The 26,551-nt window shown below is 35.4% G+C and overlaps 2 protein-coding genes across 2 annotated transcripts in view; both read left to right on the top strand.

The window, feature by feature from the left end:
- Positions 1–26,551, top strand: part of Glut4EF (Glucose transporter 4 enhancer factor) — a 232,949-nt gene that overhangs the window by 69,478 nt on the left and 136,920 nt on the right. The window lies entirely within an intron of this gene.
- Positions 12,434–14,537, top strand: LOC145691508 (histone H1E-like). Its single transcript, XM_081766916.1, is given in 5 exon segments — positions 12,434–13,643; positions 13,646–13,723; positions 13,726–13,874; positions 13,876–13,911; positions 14,511–14,537. Coding segments are annotated over 5 exon segments (561 nt in total). The 5' UTR covers positions 12,434–13,372.

The following is a 26,551-nucleotide window of genomic DNA, read 5'->3' as shown; positions in this document are numbered from 1 at the left end:
TTTCCAGCCGTCTAGAAACGCGAAAATAAATGCCGATTTTCAAAATGTCCAGAAATCGAAAGCAGATAAGTGGGTCGTGATAACGATATCTCATGTAAAATGATATTGTCTAGGGCGCTCTTGTTCCACATTTCGATTATCTTTTATCTATTTGAAGATATCACATAATTACTGTAAAATTAGCGGTGTTTTAATTTCGCCGGGATGAAGCCTCTTAACAAACTGTGAAATGTAAATAAGCTAATTTCGACCTTTAGAATTATTTGATATTCAGAACTAAACTTCCGCAAGTCCAGGCAGAATTATTTTTTGAAAATAAATAAATAAATAGAACAATTATAGTTAGGAAAATCTTACCTAATGTTTGTATACTAGGTAAGTTTTTTTCCCTTACCTTGTAGCGAAAAAAAAATGTAACGTTTACCGATGTAACTTCAACCATGAGCCGTCACTCCATAACATATTATTTTTATCATCAAAATAATAATAATAAAACAAGTACATATTTAGTTTAACGTTTCAAATTCTTTATGCTAAAGGAAACGGATGATAATACTGATAATAATAATAATATCACAAAAATAATAATAATAGGTTCCTCAATGGTAATGTTGCAAGTGAATAGTAACGGAAGAATTGGTAGGAGAAAGTGGAAGAATTCCGAAAAAAAAAAAAAACACACACACACATTAACGGGATGTTATCTTCAATTTATATTTTCAGATCGTTGGCTTACATTTCAGCATTTCAGTCAACGATGTCATTTCAGATTTTGCTGGGAAGGGTGTGTGTTAAGATTATTTACCGCCTCACCGGTGGACTTTCACTTTTTTCATTAATACATTACTATATATATATATATATATATATATATATATATATATATATATATATATATATATAATAGGGATGGCCAATTCCGGAATGTTTACTTTCCGGAATCCAGAAAGTAAAATCGGAAAATTAAATTTCCGGATTTTCCGACTGGAATTTTTCCGAATTCCGGAAAGTGAAATTTCCGATTCCGGAGAATCCGGATTCCGGAAAATTTTGACCATCCCTAATATATTTATGTATATAACAAATTCACGTATTTGTTTTTAAAAACCCAGCCACCCACCTTCTTTGAAAAGCTCTAATCTCTTGCCTGCAGTTGGAATTACATAAAAGAAGTTTTAACTTTCTTTGGCCATTGAGATCTTTGTTTAGAGCAAAACTCTTGGAATTTCGTAAGCACGGTTGAAAGAATATGGCCTTTTGAAGACAGAAAGGTAGATTTTGTCTCATACACAGTATTACTTTTTAAGGGGTTTTGTTACCAAAAACTTTTTTTAAATATACTTACGTTATCCGTGTGTATCTGGGAAACTCAAAATCTTAAGAGCTACTTGATGAATCACCATCAATTTTGGCCAAGATGCAGCGGGTTCAAACGTTTGGAATCTAGTTCGATGATGGAGGTGATGTACCGAGTTGATCCCAGGAGATGGGCAATCAACAATAGATTCCACATGTTTTCCAATGAGAGTGGATTTGTAAACACACCTGAAAAGATATGCAACCAGTTTTACTCAAATGCTGTTATGGGCTATATAGCCAGTGGGATATGATTAGTCTAATTCCATACGTTTTCATAAAGGAGTTTGGTTACCAAAAACTCCGTTATTAAGACTTACAATGTATTCCTATGGAAGTGGGTTTCTAAATACGCCTTACAAATATGCAACCCATTTTACTCTAATGGTATTATGGGTTATATAGGTAGTAGGATGTGATTAATCTAATTTCATGTACAGTGAAACTTGCTTAAACCGGAACTTGAATAAGACGGAAATCTGTCTATAGCGGACATTTTTCAAAGTCCCGGCAGCTCTTATGGGAATTAATTTACAAATAGTTTCTGTAAAACGGAATCTTCCGTAACGCGGAAACGGAAAGCAAAAATAGTCCCAGGGAACCTTTGAAGCTTGCATAAAACGGAATCTTTTGCAGTGGAAGGCTGGAACATGTTACCTTTCATTTCTCTTGTGCGTGTCTTATTTAGAGGTGAAGAGATCAATATGGAATGCCACTTAATAGAACAAGTGAACCTTCCTCCATTAGTTCTTGCCTTTAAATAATGCATCACAGAATACCGCTAGAGATTTGACCTCGTTTTCCTATGACGATCTTTTGCTGTCCGGAAGCACTGAAGCAGATGATTGACAGGTTATTGTTCATGTACCATTTTTTCTATCTGCATTTGCTTTCAATCCTCCACCTGTGAACTTCACCTGGTCTTAAAATAATGCTGGAGTCCACAAGTTTTTGTGTTGGTGGCTCTCCAAAATCTGAGAATCTTCATTTACAGCTGGTGCTTGTTCACGGTTCACTAAATTTGCCCTAAGCAAATGAATTTCGAGCATAATGACAGAAAGGTGTCATCAAAAACAGAACCAGAGGGGGAGTGGAGTGAGAGACAAGTACATTTCTACAGTGTTCTGAGTTTGTGTTCAGTATCGTGTTTTTCTTTTCTTCTGTGGTTAAAACAAGCTTTTTTTATAGTGTTTTTATTTTAGCCGTACACACAATGGCTAAAAGACACGTGACTCTCACTTTGGATGAAAAAGTACAAATCATTGAATCCAAGGAAAAGGATAAAATTTCGGTGAAAGAAATCATGTGCCGTTTTAAGTGCGGAAAAACACAAATTTATGATACACTTAAAAACAAGGACAAAATTCTGAAGTGCTGGATGGAAGGGAATGGCAACGCGAAGCGGGTAGGAAAAGTAACATGCAACGAGAAAATAAACGAACTGGTATGGGAGTGGTTTGTAAGTGCCAGATCGAAAAACTTGTCAATTTCTAGTCCTATCTTACAAGCTCAAGCTCTTTCGACTGCAAATCTTCGGGGAAAGTTGATTTTAAAGCATCACCGGGGTGATTGGACAGAACATTCTGCGTGTGTATGTGTGTGTGTGCAGAGTATGAAAGACTGCATTTTAGAGTTCCAGAGCAAATATAAAGGTAAACTATAAAACCATTTCCATCTGTCTTATTTTTGTAGCTATTTATTTTCAGATTTGTATAAAACGGAAATCTGTCCAAAACGGAAACAAAATTTGGACCCGTCACTTTCCGCTTTATACAAGTTTCACTGTATTTTCATGGCGAGTTTGGTTACTAAAAACTAATTTATTAAGATTTACAATGTATTCCTATGGGAGTGGGTTTGTAAGCATGCCTTAGAGATATGCAACCTGTTTTACTCTAATGTTATGATGGGCTATATAGCTAATAGAATATCGTTAGTCTAATTCCATAAGCCTTACAATGTATTCCTATGGAGGAAGTTTGTAATACTATTGGTATTAGGATGTATGGAGAAACTTCGATTTTCACGTTGGGCACACTAGGATAAATCAAACTCTCTTACGTGATGTACACTGTGGCACTACTACTTGTTACTTATTAGAAGATACGAATATGGAATATCCTAATGGATTTTGCCTTTATTCATCCGCAAGGTAATTTGCACACGGGTTTGCGTTTCAAAATAGGATCTGTTGATATAAAACATGTACACTCATTGGCTTTACATACCCACGAACACCATGTGATGTATTGCCTGCACATCCGCTTCTCTTCGTTCCAGTGGTCGAAGTGAGACGGTATGCAGTGGTATGCCATATCGCCTCTGGTTCTTCAGTGTATGATGAAGGCATACCGTCTCTGGTTTTCCAATGATAAAAAAAAAAAAAAACCTACTGCCACTGGAAAGTAGATGCTAAATACCTTTAATAAATCCATTTTTATACATAGTAATTAACGAATAGCTTTGCACGTAAAAAAATGACATTTTTTTCGTAGTACAAAATAATTTCTAACCTGACGACACCGACATCGTTTTCCTGCCTTTTGTTTTAAAATGAGGTGTCTTCAAAGAATTTCATCTTTTTTAGATATATTTTGATGTGCCATATTGAATTGTTTCTTTCTTATGAATGTGCGTGTCTGCTTGCCTTAATACATATAGATGTCGTGTTTTGAGCATTGGCGGATTTAAAGGTTGTCTGTTGTGGGGGCGGACCTCCCGGGTTGTTTGGAATATACCTCAGTCGAGTGAGGGTCCGGGAGTTTTACGCAAGAAATTGTTAAGATAAAAACTCAGTTTTTGAGCATTTTTGTGTACAATTCTCTATATTACAACATAAGAAAATATTCTTTTTATTTTTTCACAAAGTTGTTGGCGGGAGATCAAAGTCTCTCCATGTCCCCTCCCCCAAGTAACTACAGAGAAGCTCACCAATGGTTTTCAGTCATTATGTAAATAGAAATGCAATCTTTTAGGCAACATACCCTCACTGCATTTTAACATTTAGATAGCCGGTATGTCGAGTCAAAATCATAATCAAACATACCGCCTCTATTTTTTTTCCACTTCGAACACTGCTTCGTTCCCATTATTTCTAGAATAAAACGCATAGCAAATAGAAATAAATTTTGCTAAACAAAATTCTTTTGTTTAAAGAAAATATCTATCAAATATGAAGTCTGTCTAAGAATACATTTAATGTCAGTTGCTCAAAAGTGAGAATAATTTTGACTGTCTGTTACCTAATGAAGACATTCTTTTAGCTTGTATTAGCAACATCACTAAAAGTGTCATACAAATCAGTCAGTCTTTGTAATCTTATGCTGTTATTATTTGACTTCTGTTATGTACATTTTCCTATTCTTTTTTAACACAATAAAAAAAAATACGTTCCGCTGTTTTTTGTCGTACACGTTAGCATGACATGATCTTATCCCTTACATTTCTCTCAAAAAAAAAAAAGGATACAAAGAAGAAAAAATTAGAAAATTAGCATTTTCCGTCAAACGAACCTCGTGCAACGGTTAACAATTGGGTTTCCTAATTCCCTGTGTATGGAAAAGAAATAACTATTTCGTGTATATTTGTAATGCAGTGAAACCCACGGAAGTCCAGTAGAAACGCGAGGCCTTATGCAAATGAGCCAATTTACATGACAATGCTAGCACTGATCAATGTGTGTGCAACCCGGTATTTCCTCTTGATTATATTGTGACCACCCTTGACACCATACACACGACGGATTCTCGTACTATACGGTGTCTGCTGTCAACCGAGGGATGGTGAGAAATTCTCGGAAGTTGATTTCGTATGCAATGGTAGAAGCTGTAATTCGCGTATCACTTTACTGATTTCAGTTTAAGGAGAAACGTTAAAGTATTAAAATATGCTATCCGACAAAAACATGACAAATGCTTTTCTCTGTGTATTATGGCAAGAAATAGGATATTAACGTAATTGTTTTAGGCCCATGTAATTAAAATGTGTGGCTGCGACATTTACGGGATTCATCTATGTGGGGAAGAGGGACAGGATCAAGCCCTAATTTTTCATCTAAATATCAGTCTCGCCGTTAGTTACGATGAGAAAAGGTGCATTTTTTTTTTAAATACAGAAGGTATAAAGATTAAATCGTCTTCATAACTATTTTCTCTAATAATTGCCACGTCACTTGCTGCAAATGGAATAATCTATATTCATTAAGGCCTCTGCTAATTTTTTGGTGTCGACAAGTAATTATAGTGGAGGCAGCGGTGGCTCGGTAGTAGAGCGTTCACCTCTGGTGCATGAGGTCCTTGGTTCTATCCCAGTTCGCGCCAATTGAGATTTGTGGCGGACAAACATCGTGTGCATGGGTTTTCTCGGGATTCTTCCACTTTCTTCATTCATTTCTCATCATGACCGCCTCTTTTAGTCTAGCCGGCATAATAGTGGGACGTAAAACTTAACGATTTTATTTTCATTTCAAAGTAGTTAGAGTTTTTCTTCTTTTGTTAGTATCATTAACTGCATTCTTCTCTTGTTGCTTAGTTTTCGATCTTTTATCATGTCTCTCGGAAGAAAACTTTCCCTCAAATGATACTCTAACAAAGTTTCTTCTCTCTTTTTAATTACCTTTTCCTCCTCTATTATTCCTAATATTTTCTCATTGATGTTGTGTTCGACCCGGCTAATTTACTACATTCTTCTTCATATCCACGTTTATATTTAAAAAAAAAAAACGAAAATAAAATCTGTTGCATGTAGCGGCCAGTTTATCTGCAACTTATTGCAGTAATATGATTCTAACCACTACGTTCTTCTTCGCCGCATAATTCTTTCAGTTATTTTAAATCCACCAATAGGACCTCAGCTCATATGGGTTCGCGCATAATGATTATCGAGTCCGAGTGTCGGGTTCGCGAGTTTGAACATGTCTGTGTCCAGTTGATGCACAAGAAATAAATAAGTAAATAGAAGTTTCATGTTCGTATCGTCCTTCCTCTCGCTACAAAATGTTCTGTTATTAACATATGCTCCAATACATTTAACATATGCTTCTATTACAGCATTTGTAAAACAATATGATAAATTAATTTGGAAAACACGTGTGTCAGTAAGCATGCGAAAGTAGATTTTTAATTTTTGGTATCTGTAATCCATCAGCAACCTATAAACATTCCTGGGCTTTGTTACACATGTAAAGCCAGCGAGCCGCAACATACTGTAAGGGAAAGTTCAACACGCGCAAACAGGATGCGCGATAGTTAGTCTCTGTGAGCGTTGGTGACAAGAACATAGTGTAGTGGTGCTTTCAAACAGGATTGGTCACACCTTTGCAGTGACGTCAGGTTGTGAGTCTCGCATCGAATGTGTGTACTTAAAAGAATGCTGGGAAAGTAAGTCAGCTGTATAATTTGTTAAAACAAAATGCATATGCGCAAGGGTTTAAATTATTCAGTTTATGTTTTTCGCGTAAAGTAACAGTATATGTCGCAGTTGAGGAAATGTCACCGTTTAACGGACTATGAGCTTCATGAAATATGTATTTTTTCGTCTCAGTTTGTTTCATTTAACGGACATTTTTTCTCACATTAAATGAAATTATGCACCATCTTAAATCGTTACACCTTAGTAACCATTGCCTAATTCACGCCTTGACATTTTGCATTTTAAAATTATGTTCTATCGATTTGCGGGGAAAAAATACTGCTATAAACAAACGAAAAAACAGTTGTTTTATGGTACATTGTTAGAGAATGTAATATTGTAGAGTCTATATCGTTTTCTAACATGCGTTTAGTACCTTTTAGTCTTTATTCAACAAAGAACTTTTAACATTTACCATCTACGTTTTATCCAATTTTCCTTTCTGCTAATTTAGTAACGTTGTTAAACACTTGTGCCACTTTTGTTTATTATTTATTCCATTGATTTTTATAGGAAATTATATGTTTATTTTCCTTGAAACGAATTATAATTTTAGTTGTGTGATTGTCTTGATTTCTTTTTCAGATCTACTTTAATTGTCACTTACTCTGTGAAAACTAAATTTTGTGATATATAATTTTTAATATTTAATAATCAAGTTTGATTTACATAGTATTAAATTTATAGATAATGCAAACTAGACTTGAACCAAAAAAAAATCACGAAAATCACACAAATAAAGTTGTAATCCGTTTTACGGAAAACAAAACTATAATTTCTTATGGTTTTGTAGATGATATGGCACTTGTTGCGGAAACTGAAAAGAAAATCAATATGATGTTTAAAAAAAAAAAAAAAAATAGAGGAAGAAGTGAAGAATATGCGATGGAAATAATATTAGAAAGACAAAAAAAAAAAAAAGCATGCTGATTGGAACAAAGCGGTCGGTGTCAAATATAGAAGTAGGAGGGGAGAAAATAGAACAGTTTTCGATCAGTTGGGTAGTATTATTATTAGTGATTATATGAAGTGCGAACGTGAAATATAGGCATGGATAAGAATGACGAAAGAAGCCTTTAAGAGGAAGAAAAGTTTATTTTGTGGGACTTGAATAAAGAGTTGAGAAAAAAGAATCATAAGATGCTTCGTGTGGAGTATTGTATGCATGGGACAGAAAGATTGACATTACGCAGAAATGATGAAAAGTGACTCGCGAAGTTTTCGAAATGCAGATGTGGAGAAGAATGGAGAAACTTAACTAGGTGGAACGGAAAACGAATGAAAGGGTATTAGAAATGGTAAGGGAGAAAAGAACACTTTCAGATTAGATATTATTAAGAAGAGGAAGATAAACTTGGGATATTGACTAAGAAGGAAGTGTAGCGTGAGGGACATCCTACAGGGTATGGTGGCAGGAAAGAGAGAGAGAGAGAGACAGAGACAGAGACAGAGAGAGAGACAGAGAGGGAGACTACAATTGATGGTCAATATCAAAACAGAAAAATCGTATATCAAGACGAAGAGGTAGCAGAAAGAGGTTGGCAGATCATGGAGCACGGAAACTTCTCAGTTGCAGCAAGTGATCTACCAATAATGGCAGAATACTTATATGATGAAACAGTAGGATAATAAGACAAAAATGACAATAGTACTTAACATCGTTTATTTTATTTTATTTTTTTTTATTGTCAACAGTTGATCAAGCGTAGTTAACCATATAATTTTTCAAAGTACTGTATTGGTTCAAATCAGTAGCGTAGCCAGAATGTGTCTTTGGGGGGGGGCAAGTGCTGTTATAGGTACATATAGAAACATTACAAAAAATATATGTATAAACATAAAAATATATATAAAATTACAAACGTCAAAGTACCAAAGTACATTGTCGGACCTCTTTGGGGGGGGGGCAAGCTCCTCTGGCCCCCCTTCCCTACGCCACTGGTTCAAATATTTGTAGGCACAAGTGTCCCACTCCATTTAATTTTTCGTACTAACTTGTAAGAATCTCTCAGGCTAAAGAGATTAAGCAGGTTATTATTATTATTATTATTATTATTATTATTATTATTATTATTATTATTATTATTATTATTTTTATTATTATTATTATTATTATTATTATTATTATTATTATTATTATTATTATTATTATTATTATTATTATTATTATTATTATTATTATTATTATTATTATTATTATTATTATTATTATTATGCTCCATTCGGTCGTAAAAAATAATATTCCAAAATGTGTAAAAACACTTGCTATCGTATTGTAAACTTTCAGAGTCCTTGTTTCTAGTATCTAAAATTTCAATATACGCTTAATTAAGAGAAACCAAGACATAACCTTGTCGTTCACTTTCTTTATTTTCTGGAAAAGAAAGTGCATTTATATGTATGTATCCTTCAGAAAAAGACTTCGTGTGCTGTTGTAGTCACGATGGTTGTTAATTAACAGTTGTGGGTTCAAATCTGGTTTACTTCCACTTCACGTACGGAATGGGAGGTTGAGGTTGAGGAGGAGGAGAAGAGATAATTTCGCTTTCAGTGTTCTACTTTTGCTGCGCTCTCAGACTGACGGACGGCGTTCTCCACCACCACCCATCAAGCAGGACAAGAGAACAAACGTTAAGTGCATTGCAAAAGAATTGTTACGAGAAGAAAACCTCCATCTAACTTTTTCGTTGTAGGCTGTAAAATGTTTTGAATTTGTAGCGCTTGGAGAATGCAATTTCACAGCCCAATTCTTGTTCTGTCGACCTTGGGTGGAATTGCGTGCTCATTTCTTAAATGGCTTATTTACCCCAACCGAACCGTTATATAATTCTCTGATATTATATAGTTGCCTTCTGCCCATTATTTTATTAGACTTTCAAGCTATCTTATGCATGACTATGATAAGATTTATACAACAGCTACATCCGTCCGTTCGTCCGTCTGTCAGCAGGTATCAGAGCAAAAAATTGTACGAGATAACGACAAATATTTTTTTGATATGGGATCAGCAATACAAGATCATATCTTCTCAACCCAGTAGAAAGTAGTAGAAATTAATCATTCCTAGTATCAGCGCTAAGCATTATAGAACAAAAAAAAAAAAAAAAAAAAAAAAAAAAAAAAAAAAGATAATAGATAACAAAAAGTGGTTTCTCAAATGGAATCAGCGTCCTAAGAATATCGCTTCCACCCTTATCTCTCTACTAAAACCGGAATAACGAGAAATGTTTCTTTGATATAGGATCAGTGACTCAAGAATAGGTTCCATTTCTTAACCCTTTATTCCAATAGAAAGTAGTAGAAATTAACCATTTCTATTATCTGCGCTCAGCACTATAGAACAAAACAACATAATAGCAAAAAGTGGTTTCTTGGATGGATTCAGCGTCGCAAGAATATAATTTCCACTCTTATTCCTCTACCATTGCCAATTTCAATATTGATTTATCTTCCATAAGTCCATAGAGCAAAAACGGGTGTTTCAAGATTAAGCTGCGTCTCCTCTCGTAACTAGTCAAATAGGAAGTGGTAGAATCAACCATTTCCGGTTTCAGTTTCAATATTGATCTTCGCTTTAGTTAAGACGGAATTGATAGATGTACCGCTTTCAGTTTCACTATTAAGTCTACCGGAGTCTGCCTTATTAATTTTGAAAGTCTACCGTGATTTCCTAACGTGGAACGCAATCTACTTGTTTTAATATCAGCACAAAGATAGTTCTTCCAAATACTTGCGATTGCGATCTATATAGTCGTATTAAACAACAATTAACTAAAACCATTTCCATTATAATCCAATTTATTAAGTGTCCTAAGATATTATTTACATATTATTTATTATTCTCACCAAAAGTTATCTGGCTGATCAAGAGTCATTTTATAAGTCAAAATTAATGCGGAAAAATTCAGAAGAAGCTAAATTCCAATTATAGGGTTGCTATATGTCATCGTTTATGCGGAAATGTCCGCATTTACTAAGCTCAAGTGTATTGTCCATTCAATTTCAGACATTTCATATGTAAAAATATGTTTGTCTATTTATATTCGAAGAAGGAATTGTTAAAAAAAAAAAAAAATCCACTGAAAAATAGTATGAATAGGTACTGTCGACATATGTTGTGTAAGGATTCTTGATTAATTATTTTTCATACATTTCAATATATAGGGGTATGTTTTTGATAATGTTTTAAAAACAAACTTGAAAGTAAAATATAAAACATATGATTCTTGTGTTGGAAGTTAATGCTAATATAACAAGTTAGCCAGAAGGAAGTGTGTCTACATTTTGACATTTCAGAATGTGATAAACGCTATTCATTGCAGGATGGGGCCCAGGAGGCTGAATCCTTCATAGATCAGACGAGTTCCTGTTTGACTTTAAGTATAAATAAATAATCTGTTGTTCGCCAACTAAAAATAAAGAAAGAAACAAAAATTGGCTACGCCCTGTCAAATAAGAATTCGCGAGTACGTTACTCCGATTGATATTCTGAACGAAATTGAATCGTTCACAAATCAATCAAAGAAAATAAAGAAAAAAATTGATTTTTTATATGATAAATTAACTTATCTAATTTCAATAAATATCAAATGAAATTAATTTTGTTTTTAGAAATACGTGGTTTTAAAAATTAGTTTCACTTCAGTTCAGCCATTATAACAAAAAAAAAAAAAAAAAAAGAGAGAGAGAGAGTTGGGTGTAAATATCTTAACAATTCTAGATGGAAAAGTAAAAGTAAGCCAAAAATTGGGAGTACAGTAGAGTCCCTAAAACTCGGTACTCGATAACCTGGTAGTCCGGATAACTCGGCCACACCCTGGCAGAACGAAGAAACCCCGCGCACAGACCCGTTCAAGGTCATTGTCGGGTATTTTTCTGAGGACTGTCTTGCCAGGTAAATTACTCTACAATGTGTATTCATTAATTTTCGTTTTCATGTATAATAAAGGCTCTATGCCTTCATCAATTATGTACTTTTGCTTTGTTTAAGGGTAATTGGCAGTTTATTCTCTCTTGTATTCTTACGCCACCAATGCATACAAGTACTGTACTGTATTTTCTGAGGAAACACTCGTACTTATTTTTTCTTAACCCCATTTCCCATAACCAGGCATTTTCACAAACTCGGCCACCCTTCTCCCCGCATTAGGCCGAGTTTTCGGTACTCTACTGTAACATGAAAATAACTACAGTTACAAAAAGAGGGGCCACGGCGTATCAGTGGTAGAATGAGACGAGTCCATGGTTTGAATCCAGATCATCTGAATTTGTGGTGAACAACATCCGAGTATGTAGTTTTTTACTCGAAGTCCTCCTCTTTCCTCACATGTTCTCATTCCACCAAATTCTTTCATAATGATTCACTTCCATCTTCTTTAGCCTAAAGACCACCAACGTGGAGTGTTAAATTAAAGATTTAATTTTCATTTTGTCAATTACAAACGTGAAAAAAAAAAAATACATATATATGGGGCGGCCCAAAAGTAGGTATACAGTCTCATACTGATCTGCTCACTGTATTTCATATAATTTCTTATTATCAAACGGAGACTTAGTTATTTTTATCGTTTGTTCTTAATGTCTTTTTACTTATATTTAAATACCTTAAGCTCGGAACAGCCGAAGCAAATAAACCCGTAAGCTAGAATGTTATACTTGATCAATGCAAGGGTGGATACGTAGTTTTGGGCCACCCTGTATATACGTATAACATTCTGTCTTACTAAATTATTTCTCTTGAGACACATTCCATAATATCTTAGCTGTTAAGTTAATGGATTTTTCAACTTTGATTTTCTTTTGTCTTCAGAATTTGTGTGTGATCATGTAGTTACATTGAAAGATATGGATATATTTTGATATTGCCGTTTCATATCATTTTGATTTTTTCCATAGAACAATGTATGGAAGTTTATTACTCAAATATAGTTTTTTTGTTTTCTTTTCTTTTTTACCATACCTTACGTAACAACACATGATGACTTTCATGAAAGCTCACGGTGGTATTGAACAATAAACATTTATATAGCTTTAGAAATTACATAATTCTTGCACTTCTTGAGAAATAAAGGATACATTTATTATTAGTATTGTATTTAAGTGGAAATACTCGTAAATGCGTATGGATCGTGGATGCATTTGTTTTTTTGTTGTTAAAACATGAATAGGTAATCATATGGTGATATAGTTGTAATTTATGTTGCTCTGTTAGCTAACACACTTTGGATTTTTTAAAAATATATTTCGGCATTACCTATTAAGGCTCTTACGGTCCTGGTGGATTCAGTTTTAAGGATTTATTGGAAGTCTTGGTGTATCATGTTATTTTTGGATCAAAAGATCTAATATATTTTAATCAAAAATTTCCTTGTACGCCTTATATTTGGAGAACTACATACAGTGTAGCCAAACTCAAACTATCACTTAACTCAGTATGATGTGCTTCTTACGTAAAAAAAAAAAAAAAAAAAAACTCGATTTAGGGACCGTTCAAAAATTTTGTGGCCCCTTTTCCAAAAAACTAATTATTGGCCGAAATCGCAATCTTTTGACCATTTTTGGACCATTCCTGAAATTCTTGTTTTTAGATATATTTTGAATCAAAAGTATGATTGACGAAGTAAAATCTTTAGCGGTTATGTACTGTAGGCGAACTAGACAAACGATGGATGGTCAAAAGAGACGGATGTTTAATGTATCGTTGAGTTTATTGCACAAAGCAGTGGCAGATACGGCATCAGCACTTGCAACCCCGGCGCAGGCTTCTCCAAAGAAGTCTGCAAAGCTTAAGAAACCAAAAACAACACCTTCCCATCCACGAACATCAGAAAGAGTAAACAACGCAGTCAAGAATTTGAAGGAAAGGGGAGGAAGCCACTGTAAGCTATAAAGAAATACGTCTCTCAGACCTACAAAGTGGATACCGAGAAGTTTGTTCCATTTATCAAGAAATACTTGAGAAGGTAGTTGCTTCGGGGTCACTGGTTCAGACGAAGGAGAAGCCTGAAGGTGGATCTTCAACCAAGGCGAAACGATCAGCATCAAAGGAGAAGAAATCTGCTAAGAAGCCAGCAGCTAAACGTCCCAAGAAGACTGGTGAAAAGAAGAAGGCCCGCTGCTCCCAAACCTAAGAAATCACAATCTAAAGTGAAGAAGGCGAAAACTCCAAAAAAGCCAAAGGCCCCGAAGCCAAAGCAGCCTACAGCAAAACCGAAAAGTGCCAAGAAGGCTGCACCAAAGAAGTAGTAAATGTGTCAGTAAATTAACTGACATTTTAAAATAATAGTTGAATATGAAAGAATTGATGGAATGAGAATGTGTGAGGAAATGGGAAAACTCCAAGAAAACTCACAAATACAATGTTGTTTGCTACAACTCATGTGGCTTTTCATCGAACCAGGTACCTCTCTCTTTCCAGAGGTGAGTACTACTCTACTACTGAGCCAATGCCCATTTTCCAGCATCGAGTCTGTATGATACGTGGTCTTATGGGGCTATGCACCAGATGATTTTCCATTGAAAATCGAACCCGAGTCTATCGTCCCTATGTTGTATATAGTAATCATTGTAGTCATGAAGAAGCCCCATGGTGCAAGAATAGATCTAACGAGTATGGTGAGAAGAAATGGGAGAACTCCGAAAAAAAACTCATGGATAGAGTATTCACTACGAAATGACATTAGCTGGTAGAAAGTCTAAGGTTCTTCGCATTAGATAAGCCTCTATAACTTTGTTATCTGTTCCAGTATGGAAATCCTTTATCTTGTATCTAGAACTTACTTAAACGAATTTCCAAATACTGTACAGCCTGTGTTCTCGATTTCTTCTGGAACCATTAACAATAATAACAATGGAAATATAAATAGAAGAAAGTCGGCCAGCTTTTATTTTAAAGGCACTCTCCTGGTCTTTGGCTGGTGGATCTGGGAAGAAAAATCCTCCAACAGGATAGCCGGTCACTAGCTTCGAACTCAGAACTTTCTGATTGTGAGAACGGTAATCACTAGTGTATCCAATGATCGCAGTGTATCTTTTACTTATTTCTTTGCCTGATTCTCCATTGAGCAACAGACTCTTGAAACTATTTGTACCATATAATAGGACTCGACACATGCGGAATGTAAACGTCATTCTATCGTTCAGAGCATATGATTATGTGATACTTCTGGTAATTATTCAGCCACATAAGCTTAGAGAAAAGCATTGAAACAAATAATGTGTCAAAAGATATGTCAAAACAGTCCTTATGCGGTTACTGTGGTTAAATGCATATCATTGGGTTGGCGTGTAAAGTTCCGGCCGGTATTTATTTTTCTTCGTTCGTAAGGAATTTATGCATACATAACCAACTGACCCCGCCCCTTTTTCTTTTTCTTCTAATCATTTGAAAATCCTGTTTCGAGCGGCATACTTGGGTTAAAAGTTGGCAAATGCCCATTGACATAAGTAGGAGCCCTCCAACCCAACCGAACTTCTCAAGGTTGATTGATTCGGATCCCCTTCTCTCTTCACCGCCCCTGACGACGTCATCGCCTCACACCCAACTCTCAAGGCCTTCATCATTTTGCTTCCTGGATTTGTTGTACAGCGTCTTCTGCAACCACTCTTCCGTCTTTGCGCGTATGTTTCATCTCCCACGCACTTCATACGAAGAAAAGAATGTCTTCTTTGCACTCGTTGCTAACCACAGACATACGGGCTCCTGCTTACCACTCACTCACTCAGGGACGACCACACACCACACGTAACATGTGTACTTCATCTACCTACAGTTCAACAGGTTGATGCTTGATAATGGGAGGTTGGAGAAAAACAAAGATTGATATGCATCAGACCCGCGAGTAGAGGGGGGCCAGGGGGTCTGGCCCCCTAAACTTTTCATGGCACCTCCAGACCTCAATACAAAATGGAGAATTTTTAATGACTTGCCCCTCCCCCCCCCAAACCTCTGTGGCTGCTTGCGGGCCTGATATGCATACATATATATAGGTCTAGGTAATCCTAGACCACTTCCTTTTATTTTAAACTTCTGAACTATGGTATAAGTGTAAGAAATCTTAGAGAACGGTTGCTCGTCCGGCCATCTGTCGATTGACAGGTATTTTATTTAAGTTTCTCGGTATCTCTGTTTTTACTCATTCTGTCGGTATCTGTCGATTGACAGATGGACGTACTAACAGTCGTTCTATAAGAATTTCCAATAAGAATTCTTAATTGTTAAATTATTAATAATACACGTATGTATATTAATAAACAGATGAGGTTACGGTATATCGGCGTTAGAACGCTCACCATTTGTGTGTGAGGTCCGTGGTTCGATCCAAACCAGGATGCGAAATCCTCGAAGGTTGGTGACAACTCCCTACACTTAATATATTCGAAATAAAATTTCCTCAATTAGTTTGTGTGCGTGTGTGTGTATAAATAAAATGACATTGTTGTCAGAAGTTTAGAAATTAATTACAGTAATTAATATGATGTAATTAACAGGAATTTCATCGTACGTCAGGAATTGGTGAACAAGGAGCTAGTGGTATCCCTAATTTTACAAACAAAGTACTGGTAGTTTAGTAATTGTGGATGTTGAAATATGTGAGCTCATTATGTCGAAACATTCGAGTGAGGTGAGTATATTTTGTATACTCCTGTCTCCTCCTCCCCCACCTCTCACACACACACACATATCGACGTTATGAGTTTGCATCTTAATCCCAGCCCTAGCAAAGTGGAATTTGTAGTGAGAAAACATCGTGTACACGGGTTTTCCTGTTTATCAGCGACATCACTGAGGAACTGGTAGGTGAACTATCCAAAATCCATGTTTAAGAATGCTCCAGTACTTGCGCACCCATTTTTTAGAGAGGTGCGTGGAAAGTGATTAAGTACTCACAAACAGGCTCTCTAAAAATGATTATGCAAGTACCGAAGGTTCTGAAAGATGAATATTTGGATAGTTTACATACTAGTTCCTCAGTGATGTCTTGACCCGACTACGATCAGCCCTATAGTAGTGGAGCTATGGTCCTTTAAATTTCACTTTTTCTTCACATTTTCGGCAATTTATAACAACGAAACTATGCACTTCCGACCACAGGTTCATATGAACATTTTTCTTGTTTTGATGTTAGGAATCTATTTTCAAAATATTGTGACAATTTTTGTAACACCCTGTATATAAGCAAAGCAACAAATGTTTTATGTGCAAAACTATTTTTCGGGTTATCTGCCACTGTAACTTAGCAGTGATGGAGTGGCATTCAGATTGACAATGATTTGTTGTTATTTTATTGTAAATTCTTGGAATACAATGTTTTATTACTTTTTGGCATTTTTTGACTGAAAAAAAAAATTCTAATAACGCTCCTTTTGACTTTGTTCTAGTTCTACTGAGTTTCGTCATATCCGCTCTTTTCCATATATGTATTGTTCATTCTAAACTTGTAAAGGATTTTTTCTTCTTCTTCTTTTAAGATTCCTAAGAATAGAAAGACTTATTTTTGTTAGTTCTTTTCTTTCGTTCGATTGACCGTGACATTCTATTGCGTGAAAATTTTCTCTTGACATTTATATCATCCCATAGATTCAGTTGAGCTTTTCGTATTTCCTCTGTTTCCTGCCATTATTCCACAATAGCCGGCATGTTGCAGGTTTCGAAACACTTCCTGCCATTTCTTAACCTTCTTAAATTCAGTTTTCACGTAACGCGTTGCAAAGTATTGCGACATGACTTCTTCTTCTTCTTCTTTTTTTTGTCACAATCGTATGATTTCATCTCCAAGTGAGTACGAGAATATATATAGAAATATATAAACAATTATAATCTGTAGTTAGGCCTACACAGTTATATTGCCCATTATTGTTAAAAAAAAAAAATCTTTCTGTTAAGATTTTCCGTACATTACCTACCTTTTTTGTAGTGTTAGTGAATCCTAGCAGAAGTGTCCGTTTTTCACACTAATAATGCTTAGGCCTATACAAAATCTGTGAAAGTAAGGAAGTGCCTGAAATATACAACGACGAGCAATGTTTCAGGCATTGCCTCTAGAGATTTTTGGTCCTGCAACCTGCACGACAGTAGAGTAGTGTGGGTTGCCTACCTCGCATTCACTATCGTTCACTGTACATATAGGCCTATGTGCTTATAAATGTTGATTCTTCTCCAATCCCCCTTCGAGTCGAAAATCAAACGAAACAGCTTCATACTCGATTAGATCTGGTGGAAATCTATGTGTGTACACAATTTAGTATCTGCAGGTAACGCCTTTCTATCCAAAAAGCGGATGACAGTCTCAAACATATATTATTTTATTTACTAATATAGAATAAAAGACGGTAAAAAAACATGAAAGTTTACGAAGTAAGTTAGATAGTACCTGGAAAATGCTAACAAATAAATTAATAACTGTATCCACGGTCAGAAAATTTGGGGAAATCTATTTACAATCTTCTGTGCGTATATTTATTGAGCATATCTTTAGTACTATGGTTAAGTTAGGTGATGTACTGCTGGAATTATTATTATTATTATTATTATTATTATTATTATTATTATTATTATTATTATTATTATTATTATTATTATTATTATTATTATTATTATTATTATTATAGATATGCACTCAACTGTTTTCAGAAATATAGGATATTAATTATCCACTTTCGTATACACTCGTTATTTTATACTTGATAAGTATACGCTAAACTATAAAACTGTTAGATGGGTAGGCCTATATTCTGAGTACTGTCTATTACATCCCTGAATAAATTAGTCAACTAACTGTCTGTTTTGACGTTATAAGACAATTTATAACATAATGCGTACCAGCACAAAATAACAACCATACTTAGCGATGGGGAGGGGAATATTCCAATTTCATGGCCTCCTACCCCTGAGGCGACGTTTTGCTGATTTGCGTATGTCATACTTTTCTAAACCTTCGTTCTTGTCTATGTATCCTGCTTATCATTTCATGTATATAGACCAATTAGAACCTGTATTTCGAGGACTTGAAAGTACCTATATAAGAAAAATGCATTTTTCTGGAAAATTGGCCCGGTACCAATGCCCTTCCTTGCCATCGAATTCCTTGGCGTGTGCCATTAAATACCTCAATATTCTTTTAAAAATGTTTAAAAAAAGTGAAAGAGAGGCTGTTGAGCACTCTAAATATTTAAATAATCTACTTTTAAAAATTCTAAAACACCTTGTTATTGTTTAATTATTTCCAAAATTAAGAGAAGTAGGGAGACCGCAGTAAAAAAGTCTTAATTACCGCCATATGCAGTGGCGGCGGTTCTTGAGGGAAGTCATTCGGTAAAAATAAAAATCATTACTTCAAATTCAAACTGAAGGAAAAACTGACCTGATGTCCTAATTATGTTGTACAAGGATTAAAACCAGAAACGTCAGGAGGATTTTTTCCAAGGGGGAGGGGAGGCAAAAAATTGACACACAAGCGAAGTCGTGAATAAACATACCTTGTTGCATATTATATTTCATGCAAAACGATTCTTATTGGTGCACATTGCATAACTTTATTAACCACAGTAAATATGTTAAATACTGTACGCTAATCGGTAAGCAAATCTGTTTTGACATCTATTTCGAAAAACTGAACCCTTTTTTGAAAATCTGGGAGTGTAATTGTCCCCTCTTGTACCCCGCTGCGGGTATGCATGAGAAAAGAATTAGGTAAGTTTTCTTCTCTAAAGTTGGATTTTCATGCAGGCGTCCATTGCGTTCTTTGCTTGAGATGTGACTGAATAGCCAATTGAGAAAGTTGTTTAAGTACGGTTCTCGTGTAACCCAACTTTCTGTTTGCTACACATAGATATCGCAAGCAACGAACGCAACGAATGTTTGCATGAAAATCCCCCCTTACTTTTCAGCGACAAATTTTAATTTATACGTATGTGACTTTTCAAGATTATATGACATCGTAGCCAGCAGACTAATGAGAAATTACTCCAGTAGTTAAAAAAAAAAAAAAAAATCTGATTCGTAATAAACAATTTTTGTGCTAATACTGGGTCATTGTAAAGGAAAATGTGTTACACTGTTTCCCGTTATTTAATTTTTTTTTTAAAAAAGAATGATAACGATTGCTAACATACCTCGAAACCAAACAAATTCAACATCTTTAGTTGTTCAAACGTTGAGACTATAGTGTTAATATGTGTGTCATCACGTAAAACGTGATGTATGAATACATTTTCTTCATTTTTCTTTCTTTTTTCTTTCTTTTTTCTCTTTTTTTTGTGTATTTAATTGTGCTTACAATATTCCAAGCGATTGTCGAATATATCACGTTTCTTTGTCCACTTATACATCCCTGTCACTTACGCACTCAAACAAGAGCCAATTTAGTCCATACACTTTGCATTATTTTTTATAATACTCTTATACATCTCCAGTTTCTTAGTAAAATGTTGCTATACAAGCATTTATTCTCAATGTCCGTTTCCCCAACTTTTGTTAAACAGTGTAGCAGTTGTTTAACTAACAATCAGTGATCGAAGTAGGCCGGTATGACCAGGTATGGCATACCGGTAGTAAATTAAGTTTACTTAGTTAACAGGATCCCAATGGACGACGTCAAATCTCTGTCAGCTCCTCGTGTACTAAATTCTTGATGATTGCAGCTAAGACAGTTGGTATCTAAGAACCAGCAGCTGAATTTAATCTTGTGTTTATACTCCGAATGCCCTATAGCAAGGGTCTTCAACTCGTCAGATATTGCGGGCCACACCCACACAAAGAATTCCAATTCACGGGCCGCAAGCTATATCCACTACGGTAGAACGGTTTCTGATTGGGTTATCAGGGTTATCTAATTGAACTTTCATTTCACCAATTTCTGTCATTCACTTTCATCAATCATCTGTCTCCTTTAGCCTAAAAGGACATGAAAGTAGAACGTTAAATTTTAAAAATTATTTTTTTTCATCGAGTTTCATGTTAAGTGTTAAAATTTTGAAAAACTGTGCGGGACACCTATGGCCCGCGAGTCATGCGTTGGAGACTCTTTCCCAGTCAATACGTTATCAACACGTTTTCACGTGCTCCAAGTTCACCGCACTACAGACATATAAAGTATTTCCTTTGAAAATAGTACACAGTGGCGTGAGGAAAGGGGGCTCCCCTTCAACAAGATATCAAAAATATACATTTACCACACTTTTTCTTTTTTAAGATTATGTGTCCTGGAAAGGTAGGTATTAATTTTTGACCTTAAACCCTCCTTAATGAAATTTTGTGTACGCCACTGGTTTAGTGCCCACTTTGTATAATAAACATATCAATTGAAGATTAGAAACGCAAGGCCTGGAACAGTACGACCTCCCGTTTCCTAGTCATTAGACTTGGGCTGTATAGTGAATGACTTGTTCCTATTTTTAAAATGTTGTGTACGTTTAAAGTTTTAAACAGATGACCTTCTGATATGGAGAGCTTACATGAATAATAAAACTTGTAAGGACAAGTAATTTAAACAAACCTCTCTGTGCGATTCTTCATTGCCTGACGATGACCATGCTGAAAACATGCATCTGCGGCTTACTGAACGTATTCATTCATTTGATTACGATTTTTTTTAAGTGTACATCATCATGATGTTATTTAATGATTCAACAGCCGTCCTCCTGTCAGCTAACGGTTCGATTCAACATTGATCTCTTTTTCTTTTTTTCTATTTGGCCCCGAAAAAAATAATCCGGGTGAAAGTTAGTCATTACAAGGTTAGGAGAATGCGGGCGATCAATGCGTAGGAGGACCTTATATCTCAAGGCTTTAAAGGAAAAGATATTCATAAAATACTATACTTAGTGCAATTAACCACGTGAGTTCTCGTCTTTACTGCGATATGTTATATTGAAATCGGTACCCAGAAAAACAGAGAAGGGGGGTCGCGATGGCTTAATGGTAAAGTACTTACTTCTGGTGAGAAAAGTTCTATTTTGATCTCAGATCATGTTAGTTTGAGGTGCCCAGAAACATCTTCCTAGGTTTTTGTTGTGTTTTCTTTTTTTCTTTTTTTTTTTGGGGGGGGGGGTTCTTACTCCAGCCAATATATTGAGTTTGAGTTTCAGAATGTGTATTTTACGTCGTTGAGAAAGACCGTAGTCCAGTGGTTGGAACATGTACTCACATCCACGTGGTTCCGGGTTCGATTGCCGGCGTCTACCCAGCGTCGTGATGGAAACTGGGGAGTCACATGAATTAAAGACGTAACGGCTTGTTAGAGACAGAGCAACGCAGCAGGCTGACCACATGTTTGTGACTAGGCTGGATTTAGTTCAGCTGGTTGCTAACAGATGGCGTTGTTTTTTTTTTTTTTTACATTGTTTCTCATACTGAGGTTATGAAGGACAAGGCCTACAATTAACGGAGAGGAGCTCTGAACCACGTCCGAGGTTGACATGAAAGATCAGCCCTCACTATATAGCCATTACCCACCACACTATCTCGCCTCCAAGGAGTGCAGATTAGAAAAGTATGCTACCCATTCCGGCTACCCAATTTATTCTTGCAGTATCATTCAGGAGCATTGCCACTCATTATTTTCAGCCTTTCAGCAGGAATGGTCAATCTTTTTATGTTTGAGGAGAATTATTTTCCATTCTAGAAATCAGTGGTGGTCTATGCACCTGTGCAATAAGCCCACTAAATGGAACCATATAACAACAACCTTGATCGATACAGACACTGTGACACGGGCCACCAAAGACTATCTCTCATGATGTGACTGTTGACGCGTTGGCCAACTATGATCTACAGGATCCAGTCGTAGGACATTAAATTTAAGCACATATCATTTTAATTGTAATGGGATGATTCATTCAGTTCTTCTGCACGATGAAAGGTTAATAGAGCTACCTACGAGATCGGATAGGATCTTCGTGACAAAATACGAGATGAAGCAGAGTCTGATTAAAAAGGGATATACTTTCCGAAAAATGAGACTCGTCTTTCACGACACCTTTTTGAGACGAGACAGTCTTGTCTTAACCCTTGTGTCGTAGACAACCCCTAGTTAATAGCACTTGCATTGGAAGTGACTCCTTGGTTGATTTGAATTTAACGTCTCTTTCCCCAGCGAGGCCAATTTAACTTGGGATATTAATCGCATGAGCTCCCACCAGGAATCGAACCTGGGTCTCCCACGCAGAAGACACGTACGTTAACCATATAGCCATGAGGGAGCTCTAGCATTGGAAGTAATGTTCACAATACAATTATTATAGTGTATGGATTAGGAAGCTGAATACTGTAGGGCTGCAGCTTCCAACCGGTATGTCGTGACACTGGTGTATCGACCAGTCTCATAGAGTGTGTCGCGAAATTTTAGAATTAAAACATTCAACAAACAGTTAAAATCAATTTAGAGAGATTGTACCAGTCAATCTCTCCAGCGGCAGCATCAATGCTTAGCGCCGCTAGTGTATAAAAATCACATGTTAATAATATATATTGTTAATAATGTCAGATGTGTTGCGATTTTTTTCGTTTAATGTCCCACAATTATGCACCGAGACCAGGGAAACGATGATAATGAAATGGATAATTATGCTGGAATGACGAAAGTGGAAGGAAACGGGAGAACTCGAAGAAAACCTACATGCACGGTATTAGTCGACCAGAAAGCCCACTTGGTAGAAGGTCGGGTTGAACGAGGAACCCCACGTGTCAGAAGTGAAGTATGTCGCGAGGTCATCAACGTTCATTAAAATGTATCATCAGTCAAAAAATGTTGGGAAACACTTAGGCTGCTGTAGAGATGTGAGAACATAGAGTGTGAAGGGGTTTAAAAAATCCGTAGTGCTTTCCCACCAGTAACTGAACCTGGCACCACTTGTACCAAAAGGGCTAACACTAGATAGTAGATCAAATACTATTTCAAGTCAGCTGTTTTAAACCAGATAATTATTAATTCATTTACATAAAATCACATCGTAATATTACTAAGAATTTTTATCCTTCATAGTACCAATACAATTGTGACCTGTTCGTAAATGAGAATTGGTGCTGAAAAGAACAGACGAAGTTTGGTGACGCTACGCCACTGTTTCGTATAACACTGAGAGGAAAGTGGAGTGAAGTGATGAAATATATTTTTTTTGTAAAGAGACAAAGAGAAAGGCCACCTGGGAAGGGAGTGTGCAAACAATTAACAAAAAAAAAAGAAAGAAAAGAAAAGAAAACATCAAGTAAGTGAATGGTGAATGTTAAAACATTACGAAATTGCGAAAGCGAAGAGAACTCAACATTGAAGCGAACGTGACGCGTTTGGTTGTTTTGGGTTTTTGGACCTTGCCCACGTGCCGGCCGGCGCGAGGCCGGGACTGGTTGGTTGATTGTAGATCGTTACGTGAGAAACCGGCTTGGCTGCTGACTGATAAACAAACAAAACCCACGTACTTACTCCATAGTGCTCTCAAATAGTTGAACAACGAAACGGAAAAGTTCACTTGGTCGTCCACAAGTTGTGGTGGTATTGCGTATATACAATACTACTAATAGTACATTCACGTATTTTTTCCTTTCGTTTCTTTATAGGGTAATGGAAATGCCATGCGGGTGGTAAAATTAATCATAAAATAATTGCGGCCTTGGCTTCAATATTCAGAAATTTTCAATACTAGTGAATTAGACTTCATTATGCGGCTGTTTTATTTGTTTATATCAATACGCCTACAGATTTCTATTCAAAAGTCGTTCCAAGAAGTTATTTTTGACTTGTTTTTCTTTGTGGATACACTTAGCATGTTATCTGTCTTTATTAGCTTCTTTTGTGCTGTTTTTCTTTTTTTTTTTAATTGAGCCTGTGCTTAGAGTGCGGTGGATTTGCAGGAAATTAAGTTGTATTAGAAATAATTGAACATTATTATTAAGACAAACACAAACAATTCACTTGAATATTTGAAAATTAATATAAACAGTAATTATTTGATTACTGATTATTTATTTGATTTTTATTTACATCATTGACTTTTGCAAATTGATTCTATAACAGTAATACTAATTAATTGATTTGTGTTTGCATCCTTTGTTTTTGAAAATTAATTATAGAACAGTAATACTGATTAATTGATTTGTATTAACATCCTTTGCTTTTGAGGAACAGTAATACTGATTAATTGATTTGTATTTACATTCTTTGCTTTTGAACATGTAGAACAATAATACTGATTATTATTTTTTGTCTCAGATTGGCGACCGTGACAGGACCTGATTAATTAATTTGTATTTGCATCCTTTGCTTTTGAAAATTGATTCTTTAATAGCAATACGCGTACAATTACTTGATTTGCATTTGCATCCTTTGCTTTTATATTTAAGTTTAGCGTCCCTTTTTAGCATCTAGTCTATATAAAACTGGTTACAGAATTCAAGGTGGAACCCACACGTCGTACTGCGTTTGCCTCCTACCGAGATTCAAATTCAAGACTATGTGCATTAAAAGCATGTGCGCACCAGCCACTAGGCCATAAAAGAGAGCTTATCTATTGTTTGTTAGCAGTGAAGCTATACAGAACGAAAACTACAGTTTAACCCCTTCAGGACCATAAAAATTGTAGGCAAGAAGAAAATATTGGCATATAGTAGATTCTGAAGTCGTCGCAAGTTCATCATTTCAGTGGTTACCTAGTTACGTCTGCTACACATACGTCTCAATTGTCAATAAGGACTTTAAAAAAACACAAATAAGCATAAGCAATTAAAGAAATGGAACTACGATAAGTGTTTTTAAAACTGTTTTTATCCCTCCGCATACTGTTGGCAATTATAATGTATGTATGCTAATATGAATCCATAATAATGGGTAAAAATAATACAAAGCCAGTTGCTGATTTTCAGAACTATTACAGACCAATATATATTTATATTCATTTCTATTCAATCTCATTTAGTTATTTTCTGTATCTTTATCATCTAGCATAAGAGAGTTGAAACATTTTAAATGCTCGAGTATAATTTTATAAGTTCAAAGAAATGGGACAAGTATGTCTTAGTCGTGAAGGGGATAAAGTGGGATCTGTAGTGCGTTCAATGTTCTCTCACCGGGAACTGAACCCGAGACTTCATGTAACAAAGGTATGGATGTTAGCTACTAGATCAGCGATGAGGGGTCAACGATATGATATAATGTAGTTTCTAATTTATACATATGTAAAAGTTAAGATCTAAAGAATATGAAGTGAAATAATTGAATTTATGATTGCAGAAAGGACTCGAATCCAGTTTGGTTAGTTTGAGATATTAAAGGTAAACTATTTAAATTCAGGATTATAAATCTTTCTTGCGCTTAACCTTTAGTTCAATGTTCAATGTAACACTTTCGATACCTACTCTTTCTATAAACACAAGTTGCGTTGTCTGAAGTATACATGTTTATTTTTTTTTTTAAAAAAAAGGACTAATTGTCTGATTAGGTGTCTAATTTACCATAAATTTAAAAATTATTTGCCTGAAGTCTAATTTTTCATGAATTTAAAGTTATATTTGTCTGAAGTATAGGTGTCTAATTTTTCATAACATACATTTGTTTGGAGTGTAAGTGTCTAACTTTCCATGAAGATCTAGTTCAAGTGTGTAATTAAACGCTTTTTCATTTTTTTTAAAATTATCTTTTCATAAAGATCTACTTGTCTACAGTATTGGTGTCTAATTTTTCATTTAAAAAAATCCATTTCTTTGAAGTAATGGCTGCAGTATTTTTTGTAAAGATCTATTTAACTGAAGAATAAGTTCCTAAATTTTCAAAAAAAAAAATCTATTTGTATGTAG

Source organism: Thermobia domestica, chromosome 8, assembly GCF_964235325.1.
Source record: "Thermobia domestica chromosome 8, izTheDome1.hap1.1, whole genome shotgun sequence".
NCBI lineage: Eukaryota > Metazoa > Arthropoda > Insecta > Zygentoma > Lepismatidae > Thermobia > Thermobia domestica.
This window is presented reverse-complemented; position numbering and strand designations above follow the sequence as displayed.